Source organism: Malaclemys terrapin, chromosome 2 (genome assembly GCF_027887155.1).
Source record: "Malaclemys terrapin pileata isolate rMalTer1 chromosome 2, rMalTer1.hap1, whole genome shotgun sequence".
Taxonomy (NCBI): domain Eukaryota; kingdom Metazoa; phylum Chordata; order Testudines; family Emydidae; genus Malaclemys; species Malaclemys terrapin.
In genome coordinates this window covers 246,807,602-246,827,560 of record NC_071506.1, presented here as the reverse complement: position 1 = coordinate 246,827,560, position 19,959 = coordinate 246,807,602, and the positions used below count along the sequence as shown (strand labels likewise).

At 41.4% G+C, this 19,959-nt stretch overlaps 1 protein-coding gene across 1 annotated transcript in view; it reads left to right on the top strand.

Moving 5' to 3' along the window:
* Window positions 1–19,959, top strand: part of CUBN (cubilin) — a 214,628-nt gene that overhangs the window by 144,993 nt on the left and 49,676 nt on the right. The window contains exons 44-53 of the mRNA XM_054020596.1: window positions 4,177–4,351; window positions 5,871–6,049; window positions 8,354–8,563; window positions 8,873–9,013; window positions 9,892–10,073; window positions 11,574–11,745; window positions 12,814–13,020; window positions 15,791–15,940; window positions 16,582–16,703; window positions 18,841–19,066. Coding sequence (XP_053876571.1) covers window positions 4,177–4,351; window positions 5,871–6,049; window positions 8,354–8,563; window positions 8,873–9,013; window positions 9,892–10,073; window positions 11,574–11,745; window positions 12,814–13,020; window positions 15,791–15,940; window positions 16,582–16,703; window positions 18,841–19,066 — 1,764 coding nt within the window. The remainder of the gene's footprint in view (window positions 1–4,176; window positions 4,352–5,870; window positions 6,050–8,353; window positions 8,564–8,872; window positions 9,014–9,891; window positions 10,074–11,573; window positions 11,746–12,813; window positions 13,021–15,790; window positions 15,941–16,581; window positions 16,704–18,840; window positions 19,067–19,959) is intronic.

The following is a 19,959-nucleotide window of genomic DNA, read 5'->3' as shown; positions in this document are numbered from 1 at the left end:
GGAGGGTCACAGAGAGCCACTGAGGCTAGCATATACCACCTAGAAGTGCAGGACCCACAGGGACAAGGTCAGAGCTCTGCCACAGTAGTTAGCACATAGTGTAAGTGAGCATTTAAGGCAGAGTGGCCCGCTAACACCTCTGCAGTGATAGGACAAGAAAAGGGGGTTAGTGGATTCAATTGCAGTAATAAGCCATAAATCCATTGTCTCTGTTCAGGCCATGATTTTTAGTATCTAGCCAAGTAATGAATTTAAGCTCTTTATGTTAAACAATCTGTTCCACCTTGCATTTTGCTGTGACACTTGGAGCACCTTTCCCAGACCTGAAGAAGAGCTCTGTATGGCTTGAAAGCTTGTCTGTCTCACTAACAGAAGTTGGTTCAATAAATGATATTACCTCACCCACCTTGTCTCTCTAATATCCTGGGACCAACACAGCTACAACTGCACTTAGCATGGAGATACTGTAATCTGATTAAAAAACAAATATCGGCAAAAATGCCTTCTGTGTAAATTATTTGAAATGCCCACTGCATAAGCTCACCTTAACTGATCACTCTTGTTAGAGTGTGTATGGTAAAACCCATTGTTTCATGTTCTCTGTGTGTGTATATATATCTTCCTATTGTATTTTCCACTGCATGCATCCGTAACCCACGAAAGCTTATGCTCAAATAAATTTGTTAGTCTCTAAGGTGCCACAAGTACTCCTGTTCTCACTGCATAAGTGTTCCACATATTTGTAAGGGACCAGGGTGTAGGTTGTCTGGCCTAGCAATCACAGCTGGGCTGGAGTCCACATGTCAAGGACGATAGTCAGTGAGCAGGGGTTGGAGGAATCGCTAGAACCGGGTTCAATAAGCAAGAGTCAGGGTCAAAGTCAGGCTGGGGTTGGAGACCGGAGATCAGAGATAGCACCAGGCTAGAATCAGGAGGTCAGAGTCAGGCTGGGATCAGAGTCCTGAGATCAAGAGACAAGGTGAGGTCTGGAGTCACAACAGGCCCAAAGTCTTCGTTGTTGCCCAGACAACTTCCTGGGCTACCTTCCAGGGTTAAATAGGGTTATGGCCAATCAGAGGGCCACAGTTAGGGTTATTACCTAGCCAGTATTTGATCGACTTGGACAGTTTTTTTATGTATTTGCCAGTTGCCAGAAAAATAATTTAATTTGCCAGTTTTTTTTACATGGGTCTAAAGATTTGCAGTGTTATCACAATGCACTGGGATATCTAATATTAAAAGTTTCTGTGTCCCGCTAAAGATGCTGCAGTGTTACCCCTTTTGCAGTTTAAGTAAGAAAATGATGTTATCACTGTTATCCATACGTGTTATCTGTCTAGATAAGTGGCCGTTGAAGTGTGTGTGTGGGGGGGAGATTTGCCGAGTTGCCTTGTGGCTGGGGGTTGAGGTTGCAGCAGGCTTGCCTTGTGGGATGGTGGGTGCTGGGGCTTTTTTGCATTTCAAAGGTGGTAACCCCAGCTGCAGGGTACTGTCACTCTGGCTTCTTTGGCTAGTACTGCCTGTGGTGCCTATCAACCACGGTGCTCCTTGGCTTGCATGGCCTCCTGGTTGCACTGTGGGAACATCAGCTGTCCCAGGCTCAGCAGACCTGGGTTCTAATCCTGACATGATGTTAATAAAACATTTTTCATTAGTTTCCCTGGTGGTTGGGTTGAAGCTATCTCTCACCTGCATCTGGGAAACAGGGGAAGTTGGACACAGGTTAGCAGGAGACTTCAACAGTTAACACAGGGAAGGAAGGCAAATTAGAATCTTGCCTCTGCCTGCTACATACTGCAAATAGCAAGTTACAGCAGAAATGAGTGTGACCCACTGCATTGGCAGAAATGATAACATTCCATAAAAGTTTCCTCCTCAGCTGAGAAAATAACATCCCCTGCAGGAACTGGCATTTTTGAAAGAATGAAGAGGTGGCAGGCCACATCCTCAGCTGGTATAAATCAGGGGCCTGGCACCTTCAGCTGTTCCCAAAGTATTTCAGGCAAACACATGTCTTAGGACATTTGGAGCTCTCATTTAAATGATGTTGATTAAACAGAACTAAGGCAACCTACTAGCATGCTCACTCGCTCTCAAGTTTGTAACTCCGCTTTTTCTATCTACTCCTTCCATTGGAAATTCTATGCATAGTAGGAGCTAAGCATATACATATATATTTCTAGAGCTTCACTTTAGAGACCTGGATTGAATCACCGTATTCATTAGCATTACTAAAATGTATTTTAATCATAAAGTTGTTAGCTGCTTGTAGCGAGGCGACAATTCACCGGTGCAGCGCCTCCTGCTGGTCATCTGGGAATTAGCTCTTTTCCAGCATACGGAGTGCTCTGTGCAGGCTGGTGTCTTGCCTGCCACCAGTCCCGTGTCCCTCCCAGACCCCAGTGCCCTTTACCTCAGGGTTCTGCCCCAGCAGTACCCCCACTCTCTGGGTCTCCCCTCCCAGGGAAACCCCCACCTTCTACACCCACCTTGCCTCAGTGGCTACTGCCAATCGTCATCTAGCCCCCACTCACTGGGGCAAACTGCAGTCTGTCATGGCCACTCATCATTGGCAAGGGGGTTGGACTGCTGCCCCTGCCTAATCCCAGGCTGCAGCCTCTGCAACCCCAGTACCTGTTTTGGCCTCTTATCAAGGCCCGCAGTCTGGGGATTTGCCAGCCTGGAGCTCCCCAGCTCCTCTGGCCTTTCCCCAGCCCTGCTGTGTTCTCTGTACCCTGAGCTCTCAGGCAGCGAGGTCCTTCCCTCTTTACCACTAGAGAGACTGCTCCAGCTTCTGGCTCACAACCCTCTTATCAGGGCCATCTGGGCCCTAATTGAGCTGGCCACATCTGTGGCTGCCAGGGCCGGCTTTAGGCCGATTCCCACGATTCTCCTGAATCGGGCCCCACTCCCTAAAGAAGAGCACCTAACTTAGGCGCCTTTTTAATTTTTACTCACTCGGCGGCGCTCCGGGTCTTTGGCGGCACTTCGGCAGCGGGTCCTTCACTCGCTCCGGGTTTTCGGCAGCACTTTGGCGGCGGGTCGTTCAGTGCTGCGGAAGACCCGGAGCGCCGCCGGGTGAGTCATCCCTACCGGGGCCCTGTCAAAACTATTCGAATCGGGCCCCACACTTCCTAAAGCCAGCCTTGGTGACTGCTACTCCAGTCAGCCTAGCTTGGCTGTTTTAACCCGTGTTCTCCAGGAGTAGGGCAGCCGCCCCACTACACTGCTAAATAAAAGTATCTTAGTATGGCAAAGAAACTGAACAAATTCTTGAGTTTGCTTTGAATGTCATTTCTCACTGGATTTCATATTGTCTTGAGTTTTACATTTCAATTGTTTTGGAAAGTGAAAGTAAGTATGCTTCACAAAAAGCATCGAAAGATCCAATCCTTAACTTCAGTTTTCCAAATGTTAGGAATTCTTCAGAAATAAAGCATATAAGGTTTTCCTCTTCATACTTATCTGAGTCTAGGATCACTGTGGGAGTAGAGTGTCAGTCAGTGCAGTCGTCAGGGGACAGTTGTATTAATTTTCATGGAATAAATGGGCTGTTGGTTAACAAGCAGGCCAGAAAATTTAGGTTTAAATGTGCTATAGTATCGCTCAACAGCAAAAATTAGAGTATATTTGTTTGTGTAATGAATATAATCCATTGAAAAGAACCTGCGACTAAGTATATGGATGATTTACTTGTTTTGTATACAGTGTTGTTGTAGCCATGTTGGTCCCAGGATATTGGAGAGACAAGGTGGGTGAGGTGATACCTTTTATCAGACCAACTTCTGTTGGTAGAGAGACACAAATTTTTGAGCTACCCACAGGGCCGCCCATAGGATTCAGGGGGCCTGGGGCAAAGCAATTTCGGGGGCCCCTTCCATAAAAAAAAGTTGAGATACTATAGAATACTATAGTATTGAGAGTCGCTTCTTGGCCTTTTGACTAAGTTCATGTGTATTCTCGTGGGGGTCCCTGTGGGGCCTGGGGCAAATGTCCCACTTGCCCACCCATCTGGGTGGCCCTGGCTACCCAGAGCTCTTCTTCTTCAGCGCAGACCTGAAGAAGAGCTCTGTGTAACTCGAAAGCTTTTCTCTCTCACCAGCAGAAGTTGGTCCTTGTTTGTTTTGAACGTCTCACACATTTTCTTTAACCTGTTCTTAAACTTCTCTTTCCCAGCTTGTGGAGGGAATATCTATATCAGTGATTCCAGTCCCAGTGGATATGCATCTTCCCCCAACTATCCTAACAACTATCCACAGCATGCTGACTGTGTCTGGACCATAACAGCTCCGAATGGAGGGGCAGTGGAGCTGCAGTTTGAAGACCAGTTTTACATTGAACCTTCACCCAAGTATATAGCTACATTTATTTTACATTTTCTGAGGCACTCCATTTTCATTTTTCTTTCCCTATTACCATAGCAGTATGTTCCCTAATTCCCCAATAGAATTTACTCCAAAATTTACAATTAGGATGTTTTGGAGACTTTTGAGAGAGGTGCCTGGACCCTCTACATTGCCAGTGTACATCCCTGGCCTTTTTAATATTTGACAGAAATCAAAAATAAGATATACCGCAAAAAAGTAACAGGGATGGAGGAAGCTCAAATGGTAGGAGGATCTCTTCTGTAAATTCTATGCCCTGTGCTCCCTTCCTACTCAGATTGGTGGCCAGTGGGCACAGACTGATTGGCCACGGCTATAAAATGCCCACAGCACACTTGGGGGTTTGTACCACTATATCCACTCATTTGGTCTGTGCTCTCTGCATGCCAGAAGATATATAGGGCCAGATCCTCATTTGCTAATCAGTTGAAGTCCACTGACTTCAGTGGAGTTATACCAGTTGACACCATAACAGTTCCAGGCAACTTAACCTGTATTTTCCCTCCAGCAAGGTTCATTCTCAGGCTTCTGACTCCCCAGCCATCACTTCTCTTGGGCGGAGACACGTGTCTCCCTCCTTCCTCAGTGGGGTATTTCCAGGTTGCAAAATTCCATGCCTACACCATGAATTCCCCAGCAAGACAGACTGCCTTAGCAGGCTTGCTTTGCCTTCCTTCCTCAGAGGCTATAAACAGCATAATTGTCCATAGTTATCACAGCTCTTTCTAAGCAAGCAAATTTATTCTTAAGGAAAAAGCATCACAGAGAAAAACAATAAAAGAACTTACACTGATGCTAATTAGCTCACCAGAGATCAACCCTGACTCCAATAAGGGCTCTGGTAGGCGAACAGTCCTTCAAACTCCACCAAGGGATTTTCCTGCAGCTACAAGTTCAGAGCCACTTAGGCTCAGAACCAGCACACCATGAATATGTGATCATCTCCTTTATATAGTTTGGGTTTTGATCCTTAGAGACTGTGAATAGGCAATCAGTCAGACAGTGGGTTTCTCCTCTAGGAATAGTTTCAAAAGATTGGGTCCAGAGGTGGGGAATTTGCATTCCCTTCCCCTAGGTATTTCCTAGGAAACCCACTTAACTTTAAAAGTTCATCTTGTTTCAAATAGTACTTTGAAGCTCATTGCACTTCCCAGCCAGGGTTTATATCAGTTGGGTCTCCTCCCTAGAAATCCCACAAAAAATGCATTTTAATATAATGAACTCCTAAAATACTTAAACTGAATTCAGTCAGGCTTAACTTAATTCAGTAGGGTTTGTCCAGGATATTGCAGGAATCTGCCCTATCTGTCACATAATTGATTCAAGCCCTATCATTGTCTCTGAATTTGTCTGGCTCTATCACTGTGCCTTTTTCCTAGTCACACCACGTCTAAAATGTCATTGCTCGAAGGTTTCAGGTATTTGCTGAAATGTTATAAATGGATTGTTGCTGCAAATTTAATAGAAAACTTCCTCCTATTTTAGTTGTGCCTTCAGTTACCTTGAATTACGTGATGGAGCTGACTCCAGTGCACCAGTGCTTGCCAAGCTGTGTGGAAGTTCTCTGCCAGGCATTCAAAGGTCTTCAGGAGCTGTCATGTATATGAGGTTTAGGTCTGACAACAGTGCCACACATATTGGATTCAACGCCAAGTACTCAAGAGGTAATGCTAGCAGTTATTTCATGTATTGCATTTTCACTGATCTGTGGCAATAAAAGGAACAGAAAAGATTTAGGACCCAAGTCCTGTAGTTTTAATTCAATAAGGATTGGGCCCTAAATTATTTAAAATAGATTGATTGACAGAAGCTTTTGTCTCTTTCCATTATTCTATACCATAGATTCATGTAATCAGAATCATCACATCAATTAATGCTAATATATTATTTCCCTAGCGATAGGTAGGAATCATAGCAAAATATGAAAGTCCTTGTAGAATTGCTGCAGTGGAAACGGGGATTGGGCAGTTTGATTCGCCTAATAGTGAAACTGCAGCAATCTAAGGGACAACACCAAAAGGGCCAGAAGGAGTAAGTGGCTGTAGCACCCGTGGCCAGAGGCCCATGATATAAACAGTGATGTATGACAAATTACATGCCAGGTGCACCTTGGTCAGCAAATGGCTGCAAATGAGGTTAGATGTGTAAAGTCAGGTCATTTGATTCGGTATTCAGCGTTCAAATAGAGTGCAATTTGTATGACGAGGGGGTTGAAGAGGTATGTATTGCAAGAAGAGCAACTAACAGCAAGTGTTGTGAGGTAAAGTAGGGGTACCCTGATGCCAGTGTTATAACTGATTATATTAACAGTGCCGGGAGGCAAACAAAGAAGTAGCAAAAGCAACAGAGTGCTGACAATCTCAGCATGGGGTTGTGTGATGGAATGGGGATGGGATGAGATGGGGAGTCAATATTTGCCAGCCAGAAAATGAAATAATTCATTAAGAAATCATTTTTTATTTTCTAGCTGCTAAGGCAGGGTTAGAAACATGCAACAAAGAGTTAACAGTAAAATAAAGCCCTTGGGTCGGATTCAACAGCAATGTAAAATGATGTCAGTTTTCAGTGATGCCACTAACCTTCAGAGAAAAGTGTTTGCTTATTTATATTGGTCTCATCTGGGAGCGTTCAAAACTAGGACTGGGGGGCTGTTTCTTCTTCATATTTCTTGGTAGCAAAGAACTGGAATTTATTGTTTTAAGCAAGATTTTATTGATTATTTTTTTATCTCAAATATAAAAAACAAATTATATATATATATATATATATATATAGGGGAGTGGAGATTGGGTCCACTGTATGAAAATATTGACATCACATATTAAGAGAGAATTTGTATCTGGTCAAAAAGAATCCCAGTGGAATATATTGGTTTTTCCAGTGCATCCTGTATGTCTGCCAATTACATAACAGACTTTTCAAGGCAGTTGCTGTATTTCTCTTTATGTCCTGTGCAGTGGTGATAATATTGATGGCTCTTAACAAATGACTTATTCCAACATGATTAACAGGTAGTTATTAATCATATTGGAATAAGTCATTTGTTAAAAGCCATCAATATTATCACCATTGCACAGGACATAAAGAGAAATTATAGTACTGCCTCTAAAAGTCTGTTATTTAATTAGCAGACATACAGGATGCACTGGAAAAGCCAATATATTCCACTGGGAATAATTTATTATTTGTTCTTAACATTATTATTATAAACTCACATTTTGTGTTATCACAGAAGTGAAATTTCAAGAGACATGAGTGAAAAGAGGGTGGTGGCTTTGTGAAATGGGAAGTCAGGCCATGCATAGCAGCAGCACAGGGAAAGGCATGGAAATGAGAATCAAAAGCAGTAGGAAACAAACACGAAGCATGTAATTCTGCTTTTACGCTGTGACACAGAAGACAAAACCAACAAACAGACTATGAATATTACTACCTAGTTAAATCTACAGAGGAATCTGACCCATGGCTCCAAATCCAAACCATCACCCAAACCTTAAAAATCTGGATCCAAATTTAGCAAATGACATTTAGCTTTATAATGGTCCAGCACAAAATCCATGATCAAAACAGTGCCAGACTGAGATATTTGAAATCTGTATCCAAAGGACCTGATTCTCATTTACACTGCCAGAGTGGAAAGAGACTTCAAAGTAAATGAGAATCAAGCCCCAAATCTGTAACTTGAGTTTATGTTTGGCTGAGGTAATGAGGTATCAGTGAGAGGTAAGACAAAGAGAAAACGAACAACATCCACAGTAGGTGTAAGTATTTGTGGAAGGAAAACAAACCAGGACTGGTGGAATTAAAAGGAGAGATTAGGAGATTTAGAATCTGGAGGACAATCCCCACTATGGTTGTGCCGAACTACTTGGCAATGTGCCGTTAAAGTCTTGTGGGAGAGGCAGCTCAATTCCATGAGGTGCTGTTCTAGGGTGAGAGGCTCACTAGAAATGTGGTTCTCTTTGCAGCTACATGTGGTGGAACGGTGACAGGACAAAATGGTGTCATCGAAAGTGTAGGATTTCCTGAGCTGCACTATCAAGACAACTTGTTGTGCGAATGGTTACTCCAGGGGCCTACCGGCCATTATCTCACCATTAGCCTAGAAGGACTAGATGTTCAGGACTCCCCTGAGTGTGCAAATGACTTTGTGGAGATCCGCGAGTACAATGCTTCAGGTCAGTAGACTGTTTCAGTGATTCTCCTCCCTGCCCTCATCCCAGCAGCAAGCCTCAAAGGAGACTACTAAAAACTCTTGCTGCTGAAAGAACTGCATGCAGTACAGGTGTCTTCCTTATTGCCAGAGTAGTTACATTAGTTATTGAAGTAAAGCAAAGGAAACAAAAACCCTTCCAATTGTTTCCCAAGATTGCTTTATTTCTTTAAACCTACCTAATGGTTTAAACTCAGTGGTGCTACTTGAATAGAAATTTGAATAAAAATCATCCTGATAATAAAACTCATCTATCTGTCTTTGACTTGCCTAGGGAATTTATTGGGCAGATACTGTGGTACTACTATCCCTGATGCAATGGATACTTCTGACAGTTTTGCTTATGTCAAGTTCTTCACTGATGGATCTATCAACGCCCCAGGATTCAGACTGCGCTTTGACGCTAGTGTTGAAGGTTAGAGTTGTAAAGTAGCAATTTACCATAAGCAAGGCAGCATACACAGCTAACCACATTTTCTATCTTCACCAGAGTGCAATTGTTTTGTTTTGTTTTCAAATCATTTGTTCTTACAGTAGTATATATTTGTCCTTTAAATCTGATTTATGTATGGTTGTAGCTCTTTGCTCCTTGGCTATCCTGCCCGGGTGAAAGTTAGAGCAACAGACGACCTGTGCTGTCTTCCACCAGCACAGGAGGGAAAGCAAATTCCCCACCCAAGTCCTTTGTAAGGCTCTTTCCTCAGGGCCCAATTTATTGTTTATAAAAAAGGATGTAAACACCACAAAATAAAACAACTCAATTGCTGCTCACAATCCCCAGAGGCTTTTCTCTGCCTCAAGCAGCCAGCGGACAGGAGAACACACCCTTCCCTTGTGTGACCTGCCTGGACCCAGCTTCCTGTTCTGCACGAACCCGGCCTGGCTATGTGATCCCTTTCCAGACTGCTGCTTTAGCCTGTCACAGTGAGCTACTCAGATCTCTTGACGTCATAACCCCATCGTGGTTCAGGAAGGCAGTCATCTGGCATGAGCATTTAAGGGAAGCAAATGTTAATTCTTGATTCACATTAGTTACGATGGTCAATTATCATTATTCATATTTATCAAATATTTAATGGCTCATTTGAGTGGATCTACCAGAAATATTAAACTTCTCTAACCATTGTGATCAACACATGGAAGGGTATAGCAAAGCAAATCAGAATTTCAAGCAGGCAAGAGCTTTTTTTTTAATATCAGTTCCATGGTTTTGCTTTAATCCTTTACCTCCAGAAAGTATTTAGTATCCATTGATTTTCTGCAAGAGCTTTCCTAACATTTGTTCTGTTCCAGAGTGTGGTGGAGATCTTAATGCGCCTGTTGGGACATTTACTTCCCCCAACTATCCCAACATATACCCACACAATCGAGTGTGTGAATGGAGGATCACCGTCCCGGAAGGACGACGGATCACACTAACTATTAATGATATGAAAACCGAAGGCTACCAGAGGTGCAGCTTAGATTATGTGGCTGTAAGTGTGAATGAATACAGGGAAAGCACATGAATGTGCTTTAATTTACTTGTACAGTTTTACCAGAGTGGTACTGTTGAAATTGCGTGTATATTTGTATATCTGTTTCTAAGACAAATTATAACCCACCCCAAAAGAATGGGAGTGGCGACAGAGAAAGAAAGAAATTAACTCTCTAAGGTACAGATTCAGGAAGCTACTTAAGGTCATGTGTAACTTTAAGCATGTGACTAGTCCCACTGAAGCCAATGGAACTACTCATGTGTGCAGTTACTTGTGTACTTAAGTGTTTGCAGGATCAGAGCCTTATTTACTAAATCAAACAAAATGTGATTAGACTCTGAGTAAATTCAGAAAGCACACTAAAGTACTTAAGTCTGAAACAGAATCCAGTTATCATTTATTATTTTTACAGCACCCACAAATACACTTGTACTTTACAATACAGAGAGAAATGATCCCTGCAGAAAAGTTCCCTACAGCTGGTGAAGCATCTACTGCCCTGTGTGCTGAGTAGGGACAGAGCCAAGACTCTGTCCACCTGATCCCTGCCCATCTGTGTGATGAGGCCAGTAGCAACTGGCCTCCATCCATCACGTGGCTATCCTCCATGCCCTTACTCCCCTGCTTTAGACAAGTCACACGCACTGTCCCTTTATCAGCTAATGAAGTAATGAACTCTGAAAGGAACAGCCTTCCTGCATCCCTGTGTGTCGAGAACTCTCTACCTCATTCTAAATCTCAACTGACAACATCTTTTCTCCCTCTCCTGTACCTCTGAAATTACAGGAGAAGGAGAAGGAGATTAACTCCGCAGTTATATTATTTCACTCCCAGTGTCTTGGGATGCACTCTGCATGAAAGAAGCCATACCAAAAAAAACAGCTGTATCATCAAAAACTAAATGTTAGAGCTGATCAAAAGTTTTCTATAAAATTTCTTTAAGTGGTTTTTTGACAAAATTGTTATTTTTCACAAAAAAGTCCCTTTTCATTGAAAAAAGAAGAACAGGAGTACTTGTGGCACCTTAGAGACTAACAAATTTATTAGAGCATAAGCTTTCGTGGACTACAGCCCAGTAGTCCACGAAAGCTTATGCTCTAATAAATTTGTTAGTCTCTAAGGTGCCACAAGTACTCCTGTTCTTCTTTTTGCGGATACAGACTAACACGGCTGTTACTCTGAAACCTTTTCATTGAAAATTTCCAAAGTTTTGTTAAAAAAAAATCTTGGATTTTTTTTTTTTATTTTATTTATTTATTTATTTTTTTTACTTTTGGACAAAGCATCAAAAACATTCACAGAATTTTTTAGGAGAAAACAAAACATTTTAATTCAGGACCTGACACACTAGAGTCATTGCGAGTTTGTTTCATAGATTTCACTAGGTTTTGGAACAGCCCTTTATGGAGGGATTTCAGTGAGTCTTGTGCAAAGTACATTTAAACTCTGAAGAAGATGTTTGGTTTGAGTCTCTAAGAATGCATTTTTAACCAACAGATTTACAATGGCCTCAGACAAAATTCTCCCAGACTAGCCAAACTGTGTGGTGATGTAAATCCAGGCACTCAAGTGAAATCCTCAGGAAACACAATGAAAGTCATTTTGGTCACTGATATCTCTGTTTCAGCGAGAGGCTTCAGTGTTTCCTATTCTTCTAATGAAGATGCAGGTAATGCAGATTTTTAAATTAACCTTATATAAAGTATCTTTGGCAAGCCATTTTGTAGCTAGTGCATGGCAAAAAAAGCATTGCAAAAATATGACACCTGTAACAAATACATGTTCTTTTTCTGTGTCCCATATCTTGAAAATGGCTGGGCTGAAAAACCTCAAATTTGATCAAATTTGGCAATCACCCATTTTACATAAGTAGAAAGCACCTTTTAAATAAAAGGTTTTTTTGGGGTTGTGGGTATGTGCGCACACATGTAAATCAAGCCTAAAATGGAAAGGACAGTTTTCACTCGCAGTGTTTTGCAATGAGAACTGCATACACATCTCTTGCTTCTGAGGATGGGCTAGACTGTGATTTTTGCATTTAGCCTGGGATAAGGGGAGTGCAGCTGCTCCTCCCCAGGAGGCTTTATGACGCAGAGTCAGATGCCTTCTGTGCTCCCCCATTGCTCAGGAGGCCTGGTAATTTAGTGCAACTCTTGCAAGCCAGCTTCATTGGCTAATGTATGCAGGTGGGGATGGAGCTAACATTCCACCCACTATTGCACACAAGAGATGGGGCAGCTGGCAGAGTATTGCCTGTTAGGGCTCAGGCTTTTGGAACATGCTTCCCCCCTACGTCCGTAATAGGATGAATGAGCTGATCTTCAGAGCGTGCTGCAAGGCCTATCTCCTCTTCCTTGCCCGTAAGGAGTTGGGCGATAGGTAAGGCTGGGTAGCGGTGGAGTGGAGCTGTGGTAGGGATGCTGTCAGGAGGTTAATTAATTGTTGTTATATTTATTTTGTTGCTGGGATATTTGATTTGCTTTTGGGGTAACTTCTGGGTCTGTTTCTTTACATGTGTGTTTTTAAATGGTTGTCAAGAGCACCCAGGAGGTTGGGCAGGCACTCTCTCGCTGCAGAGTAATAGCATCTACATAAAGAAGGAAATGAAGCTGGACCTAATTCTGTTCTCAGTAACACCACTGTTGATATCAATGTGCAGGAGTAAATGAAAGCAAGATTTGTCTTGGTGCACCAAAATTATTATTATTTTCAAATAAGCAGTGTCTTGGTTCTGCAGTTTGTGGTGGGACCTGCATGGAAGCTGAAGGAGGGAATTTCACTTCACCAGGTTATGACAGTATCAGAAATTACACAAACAACTTGAACTGTGAGTGGACCATCAAGAATCCATACCACTACAATTCATCCACTTACATCTCCTTTGAGGATTTCCACTTGGAACACCACCAAGACTGTCAGTTTGACTACCTAGAATTACGAGTAGGTACGTAAGGTCAATTGAAACAGAAGAGTGAATTAAGCATATTAATACATCAGTTGCTTTAGTGGCAACTGTGTCATATTAAGTGCACTGGATGGCAATTCTCCAAAATTTAAAAGGAGTTTAATATGGCACTCTGTGATAAAATATAGGCTGAACAACATAAAGGCAGAGATGTTTACTGGATTAATGCACTACATCTATATATATTTGAACATATTTTAGAACTAGAACATATGCCTTCCTTTGGAAACATGGGACCTGATTCACCACTGCCCTACCTCAGTTATGCTCATGTAACTCTACCAAAATCAATGAAGTTAAACCGGTGTAAAACTGGAGGAATACAGCTTGATATGCATTTCTTTAATATATTAACACTTTGTGTATTGGGAAGTTCCTCTTTTTGTGCATTCTCTGGTATCTTGCATTGTAAGGCACTGGGAAAGCACCATGCCTCTTTCTTTTAATATTAAAAATAGCTCAACTAATGTTGACTGTAGTATGCAAGCACCAGATGTCTTCTGCCTTCACAGGCCATATCAGTGACCCCCAGAGAGAAGGATTCTGATTACAAGAAAATTGTTTTTGAGAGGGGGTATCTTTGAGGGTAGAGATCTGTTACATCTTAATTGTTTTAAATATCAGCACCTGGATGTGTAGGTGTAAACTTGTCTTCTCTCCTTAATCTTAAAAAAGAATTTCTGGTCCGAGATATAGACTATACAGTACAAAGTAAAGAAAGAGAAATACTAAAGTAAATCTCTATTCTCCCACCTCTTCTCACTCCTCGTGCGCTCAGGCTCTGATACCAAAGTGCTTAAGTAGAGAAAGTCTATTTCCCCGGGAAAGAAAAAGAAGCAAACAGCCTTGTGTTATTCAATATTGCTCACTTTGGCCAGACTAGTGGATTTTCAGTTTACACAAGACTGGCCTCATGACAAAGACAGGCTGTTGTAATTCAGCTGCATATGCTGACAGTTAGCATTTGGTAAGCAGTGAGATTCTAATGGTTCCAGAAAGTCACTAAATTCTAGTGGATTGTCCTTGAACAGTGACACAAGAACAGCCGTGAATTTGGGAAAAGATCCTGTTTGGTAGCAGAGAGATGGGAGACATTGACTCAAGAGGAAAGTGTGGGATTATTTTCCTGGAATTGTCTATAGTACATATGTTTTTATGTTGTTGTTTTTTAAAGGTAGAAAATTAAGCATATGTTACTAGATACTCACAGGAAAATGTGTTTACTCCAAATAAGCAAAACAAATATTTAATTTCAAGCTTCCTGGGTGAGGTTTAATATTGTTTTAAATGATCAGCTACATGAGCATATTTCACTAGTCTAATTTCATATCCAATCTTTTGAATGAGCATTCTTTGCTTTTCTGTCGCAGATCCTGGACTTTATTATTCAATCTACACCTTTTTTCAGTTTGAGTCAAGTTCAGTCAAATAGATGGGCTAGTGTCCCATTCTCTGTCAAGAAAGCTATGCAGATTCATATATATATATTAGTGTATAATATTGGAAAAGACAGGTTGCACAGATTTGCTGTGTAATTTACATTAAATGTCAGTTTATTATACATCACTTTTCATCCACAGATCTCAAGGCACTTTACAAAGTTGGCTAAGTGTCATTATCCCTGTATTACATAGGGAGATTGAGTGACTTGGTCCAAGTCACACCAGGTACCAATGGTAGGGCCTGGAATAGAACCCAGATGTTTTAACTCCTAGTCCTGTGCCATCAGTGCTGGGCCATGCTGTCTCTCCTTTTGCAGGTTCTGATCTGATTATGAATAAAGACATAAATCTGTAGGCCGATATTGTTAGAGAAGTAGATTTAGGAAGACAGTGCTTGGACATTTTGACAAACACTATTATAAAATGCCTCACTCTTGTCCCTCTCTCTCATTAAGAGCATTTATCTATTTATATAACACTAACAATAAAATACAAATCAAACCAGCAAAGATGGAATAAAAGTTTGTAGAAACATATGCAGATGATTAAAAGTTACAAGAAATACATCTACCAATGTCATTCTTTGTTCTATAGAGAAGTCTTCAGCTAACAGAGCACACGTTACATAATTTTACACAGTGTTTTGAAGAGGAGTGCTGCAGATATCTTTGGGGGTGCCTGGTGTTGATCTAGGAGTGACTGTTTATGAATAGGGACACCCACACGTTTCTGAAACTAGACAGATCCTATCATCTAAACTGAAAATTCCCATTGAATTTAACAGGCATTCCATGAATAGAAGAATCAAGGGACATAACTATAGATAGGTTAGCTAGTCCATCCTTTCCCATCCTTCTAGCCATATCACTTTGCAATGCTATGGACCAGTCTGTGAGTGAGCACTCTCAGGTTCCATTGGTCAGACTAGACATAGACCTCAAAAGGGCAGAGGAAAAGACTAAAATGACTAACACAGAGCAAGCCATAGAATCTGCTCTTTCAATTCAATTCAAAAGGATAAATACAACAGCTTCTATAATTGTTCCCTGGCTCGAGTGATCCAAATGTCACTATAAAACTCTAAAGCTCTGCAAAAATTTAAACATATAGAGTAATTAGTCTTCCATTAATGTGTGCTCTATCCTTTTGTGTGTGTTACAATACAAAAAAAAAAAAAACCTTTTATGCTGTTTCTTCCCCCTTCTCTCCCATTTGTTTCACACAAATTAATTTAACTTACTACAGATATTTTAGGATTGATTGAGTTAGCTGTAAAATTGGCAAACTGGCATGTGTTTTTTACTCAGGGGATGCTGATGGAGAGCTGATATCCAGACTCTGTGGCCAGGCACCACCTTCAGTGCCTCTAGTCATAGCAGCTCCTCAGATCTGGGTGCACTTTAGAAGTGATGAGCGTGTGGAAGATAGAGGATTCTATGCCAGTTACACATTTGAAGGTAAGTTCTATGAAAAGCTATTTTCCCTGACTGTGGCAAGTCCAGTAAATGCTGCTAGTCATGCTGATCACACTGGAATGAGGTCTGCCCTCGAACAAGCCCACAGCAGAGTGCTTGTTGAGTTTCTGTTCAAGCTGAACACCTTCTCAGCTGAGCTTTCACACACACTGTCCTCTGCCTTATCTCTGTTCCTTGAGCTGTGTTTGAGTGTTTTGCAGTGCTAGTGAGGGGCAGGACAACGCTCAGAACACATGGAGACTCCGTTTACTGACCAATGCATGCTACTCTTTGTGTCAATGCTGAATTTGACCGTGGATATTCATCTGGACCCATCAGCAGCACTACATTAACAGTGCTGTTAAAGTGGAAGTTGTGGTTTTAAGTATCAATTTCCAAAGCTTTTATAGGGCTTTATTAAGTATCAAAATAAATGTGAATTTCACGTTCATTGAAGCTTCTTATGTACTACACTGCCAACATGTTTTTAACGCTTGAATTTTCTAAACCAGGTTGATTATCATCACCCATCTGAATTCAATTTAAATAGTTTTTCAAATTCAATTTGAAATATTACTGATATTGTTGTTTGTTCAGAGCATGCAGTTTCTCAAATATCCAATAACGGTATTGTTTTATTGCAGCTTGTGGTGGTATACAGACTGCTGAAAGTGGGGTCATCTCAAGTCCTAACTACCCAGATCCTTACAACAATTTAAATCACTGTTCTTGGTTGTTGGAGGCCCCGCGAGGTCAAACTATTACTGTGAGTAACACTAAACGCATGCTATAGAAAAGAGTGAATGCACTTAGTGTACTTCATGAGTCTGTAGGAAGAGAGATTTTTTAATGGTTTAAAAGTCTGAAAAATGTGAAATATTAAAGAATGAAAATGTCACCATCAACAATATCCAAGGAAGGGGCAAAATATGCACTAGAGATAAAACAACCTGCTTCTGTAGATCATAGTCTATTTTTAAAAAAGTTGAAGAAGGTAATCTTCTAATGGTTCTTGTCCTCAGATAGACATCACACGTCACTCACTCTTCCTCCCATAAAATAAATCATCTACTGTGTACACATAAGCAACTAGAGTAGCTGCTTTAAACAGATGCATAGTGATAAGCCTCTGCCTTCAGGAGGACAAGTCTGAGGCTGAAAGTCCGTGCTGCACCTCCAGGAGGAACAGAACAGAAGGTGCAGCCCTGTAGAAGAGTGGGACTTTATGTCACATTGGTGTCCCTAAAACTGTGGCCAGCTCTGGAGGCCAGAGTGGTCCCTGACATAAACTACAACAGCCAGCTTCTGCCCTAATTTCCAGGAGCTTCCCTCCCAAGGGCTACCAATGGACTGCTTTGGAACAGCCGAGAATCCCTGTAGCACTCTACATTATGGCCCTCACCCTCATGCCCTGGCAGCAAGGCTTGTGAGGGGACCAGCTTAGGGTCCCTTAGACTGCTACCCTATGCTGTGCTTGCACTGTAGCATTCTCCTGACCCCTGGGGTAACAGGTCCAGCCAGTGACATGTAGGGTTCAGTCAGCAGGCAGAGTCCCTCCCTGAGCCTTAAAGTGCTGTTCTGAAACAGCTTTGTGAAACAACGTTCTGCACTTATTGTCACTCAGTGATTCCCAGATCCAGCTTTCACAGTTTATGTGTAAAAAGACATGTCTTCTAACTGCAGGCTCAGCAGGCTTACCCTGCACTCTATCCATCTAAGCTGCACTCTCTCTGTCACTGTACAGGTACTTACAGTGTTATAGGGGATATCAGGGCATCTGAGGTCAACAAATCTGTATTTAATCAATGCAGATTAAATTAGTACTATTCCGAATCAGCTGAAAATAAGGTTTTATTATAAGTGGAGCTGGTAGTGACTCTTGTTGTGAAGGTTTCCCAGCACTATCCACTATAAACCATCATTTTCAATTCTTATACTTTCCAAATACTAATTGTTTGGACTGGAATTTTCCATGCTTGCTCTTTGCCTCAGGCTGAATTTATGGGAAATTAGACCAGAGGGATAATTACATAGCCTTTTGCTAAACTTTTCCATACAGATCCCTGGCAATAATACCACGTTGGAAGAGGGCCAGGTACTCATTAGTGCAGATCAATAATGAAGAACCGCACTAATCAATCTGCGAGCCTGTGTGATCAGCTGTTTGAAATCTTTGAGCTGAAAATCCCACCTATGTGCATATTACCCATGCACCCCACATTGGGGTCAGCAGTTCACTGCCTACATCCTTCCTGTCTGACACATCCATCTGACACTCTCATTTGATAGTCTTGCAGCAGCTTCTCTCAAGTTTAAAAGAAAATAGAGTCATTTTCACTAATTGTTTATTATTGTGACCAAAAAGAAAAAGATGGGGGACATGGACTTTTTTCCTATATAGCTGGTTAATATTTTATCACAGCTGAATCGAAACTAAGATTTCATTGTCTCAGTCCCTGATTCAGGAAAGCAATTCAGCATGTGCTTAAGTCCATCCCTTTTCAGGAAAACACTTAAGCATGTTTTAAGCACAGTCTTAAGTCCAATTGACTTCAATTCCAGATCTGTCCTTTTTCTCCTCTCTCTTAATTATGATCATTATGTTTAAGATATAGAAACTCCAGCTCAGTACCAACAACAAAGTACCGGAGTCAAGTTGTCAAACAGTTTAGCATGTTATCAGTCTGTCAAATCATTGTGCTGGAACTGTTAGAGAACCTGGATAGATCTGTTTTGATGCATCCTGCAAGTACAGCTGGTTTCAAGTTCTGAATGTTTATTTTCTGTTCATTCCCTCTGAAGCATCTGGCACCAGCCACTGTCAGAAGACAGGATACTGGGCTAGATGGATCATTGGTCTGTCCCAGTATGGCCATTCTTATGTCATTCTTGTTTGTCTATAGTTTACTTTTACAGCCTTTGATGTTGAAATGCACTCAAACTGTCGCTGGGACTCAGTCACTGTTCTGAATGGTGGCTCTCCTGGTTCTCCTATAATCGGACAGTATTGTGGAACTACATCTCCTGGGACCATTCAGTCAGGTTCCAACAAGCTAGTGGTGATCTTTAACTCAGACCATTCAGTGCAAGGAGGCGGGTTTTATGCAACATGGACCGCAGAATCTTTAGGTAAGAGGAAAATAATCACTGTCTCATTTGTATACACATAATAATACTTAGCACTTGCATAGCACTCTTCATCCATAGATACAAAACATTTACTATCGCAACCTCTTTAAATAAAATTGTGCTGGAGAATACAAAAAATAGTATATAAAATGTTGCCACCTAACTGAGATGAGTCTGCACTGAAATGGCTAATGTTTAAACATTAACTCTGACCTAACAAACTGATATCAAATTTGGATTCATATCCTACTTTCTGATGGCAATCACTGATGGATGATATCCTGTATGAAAGGGGATCTTGTTCATTTTACTCACTGTAGTAGTGTCTAATGTCAGAGATTGCCAGACATTTCCTTTCTGTGACAATATTCATTTCACAACCTTTTGGTTTAAATATTAAACACTAAAGTTACAGTCATGGAACCAGAATAAAATCAGGCTCAAACTAGAGATATGGGGTACAATTTTTAAAAGCTCCTAACTGACATACGAGCCTAAATCTCACTGACTTTCAATGAGAATTAGGGCTTGTCTACATGAACATTAAAGTCGTGGCAAGTTTGGGTGTGAATCTACCCTGCACTAGCCTGCCACTCGCGCTGTCCGTGAGGACACTGTTGATGCACACTAACAGTTTGTTAGTGCACTTCTGTCTACTCAAGGAGACAAAAGTAGAATGTTATAAAGTTTTAGATTGCTCTCTCTCTTCTCTTTTCTACAGAGTTTCTGAAAAAAGCAACAGAGGGTCCTGAATAATTTCAGAGTTTCTGAAATTATTTTGAACCCATAGCTTTAATAAATTATTATTGGAAGCAAAAATATGTTTCAAATTATGTCAACCACATATCAGAATGTGAGCTTCCCTAGAACCATGACTATTCTTCTTTATAAAT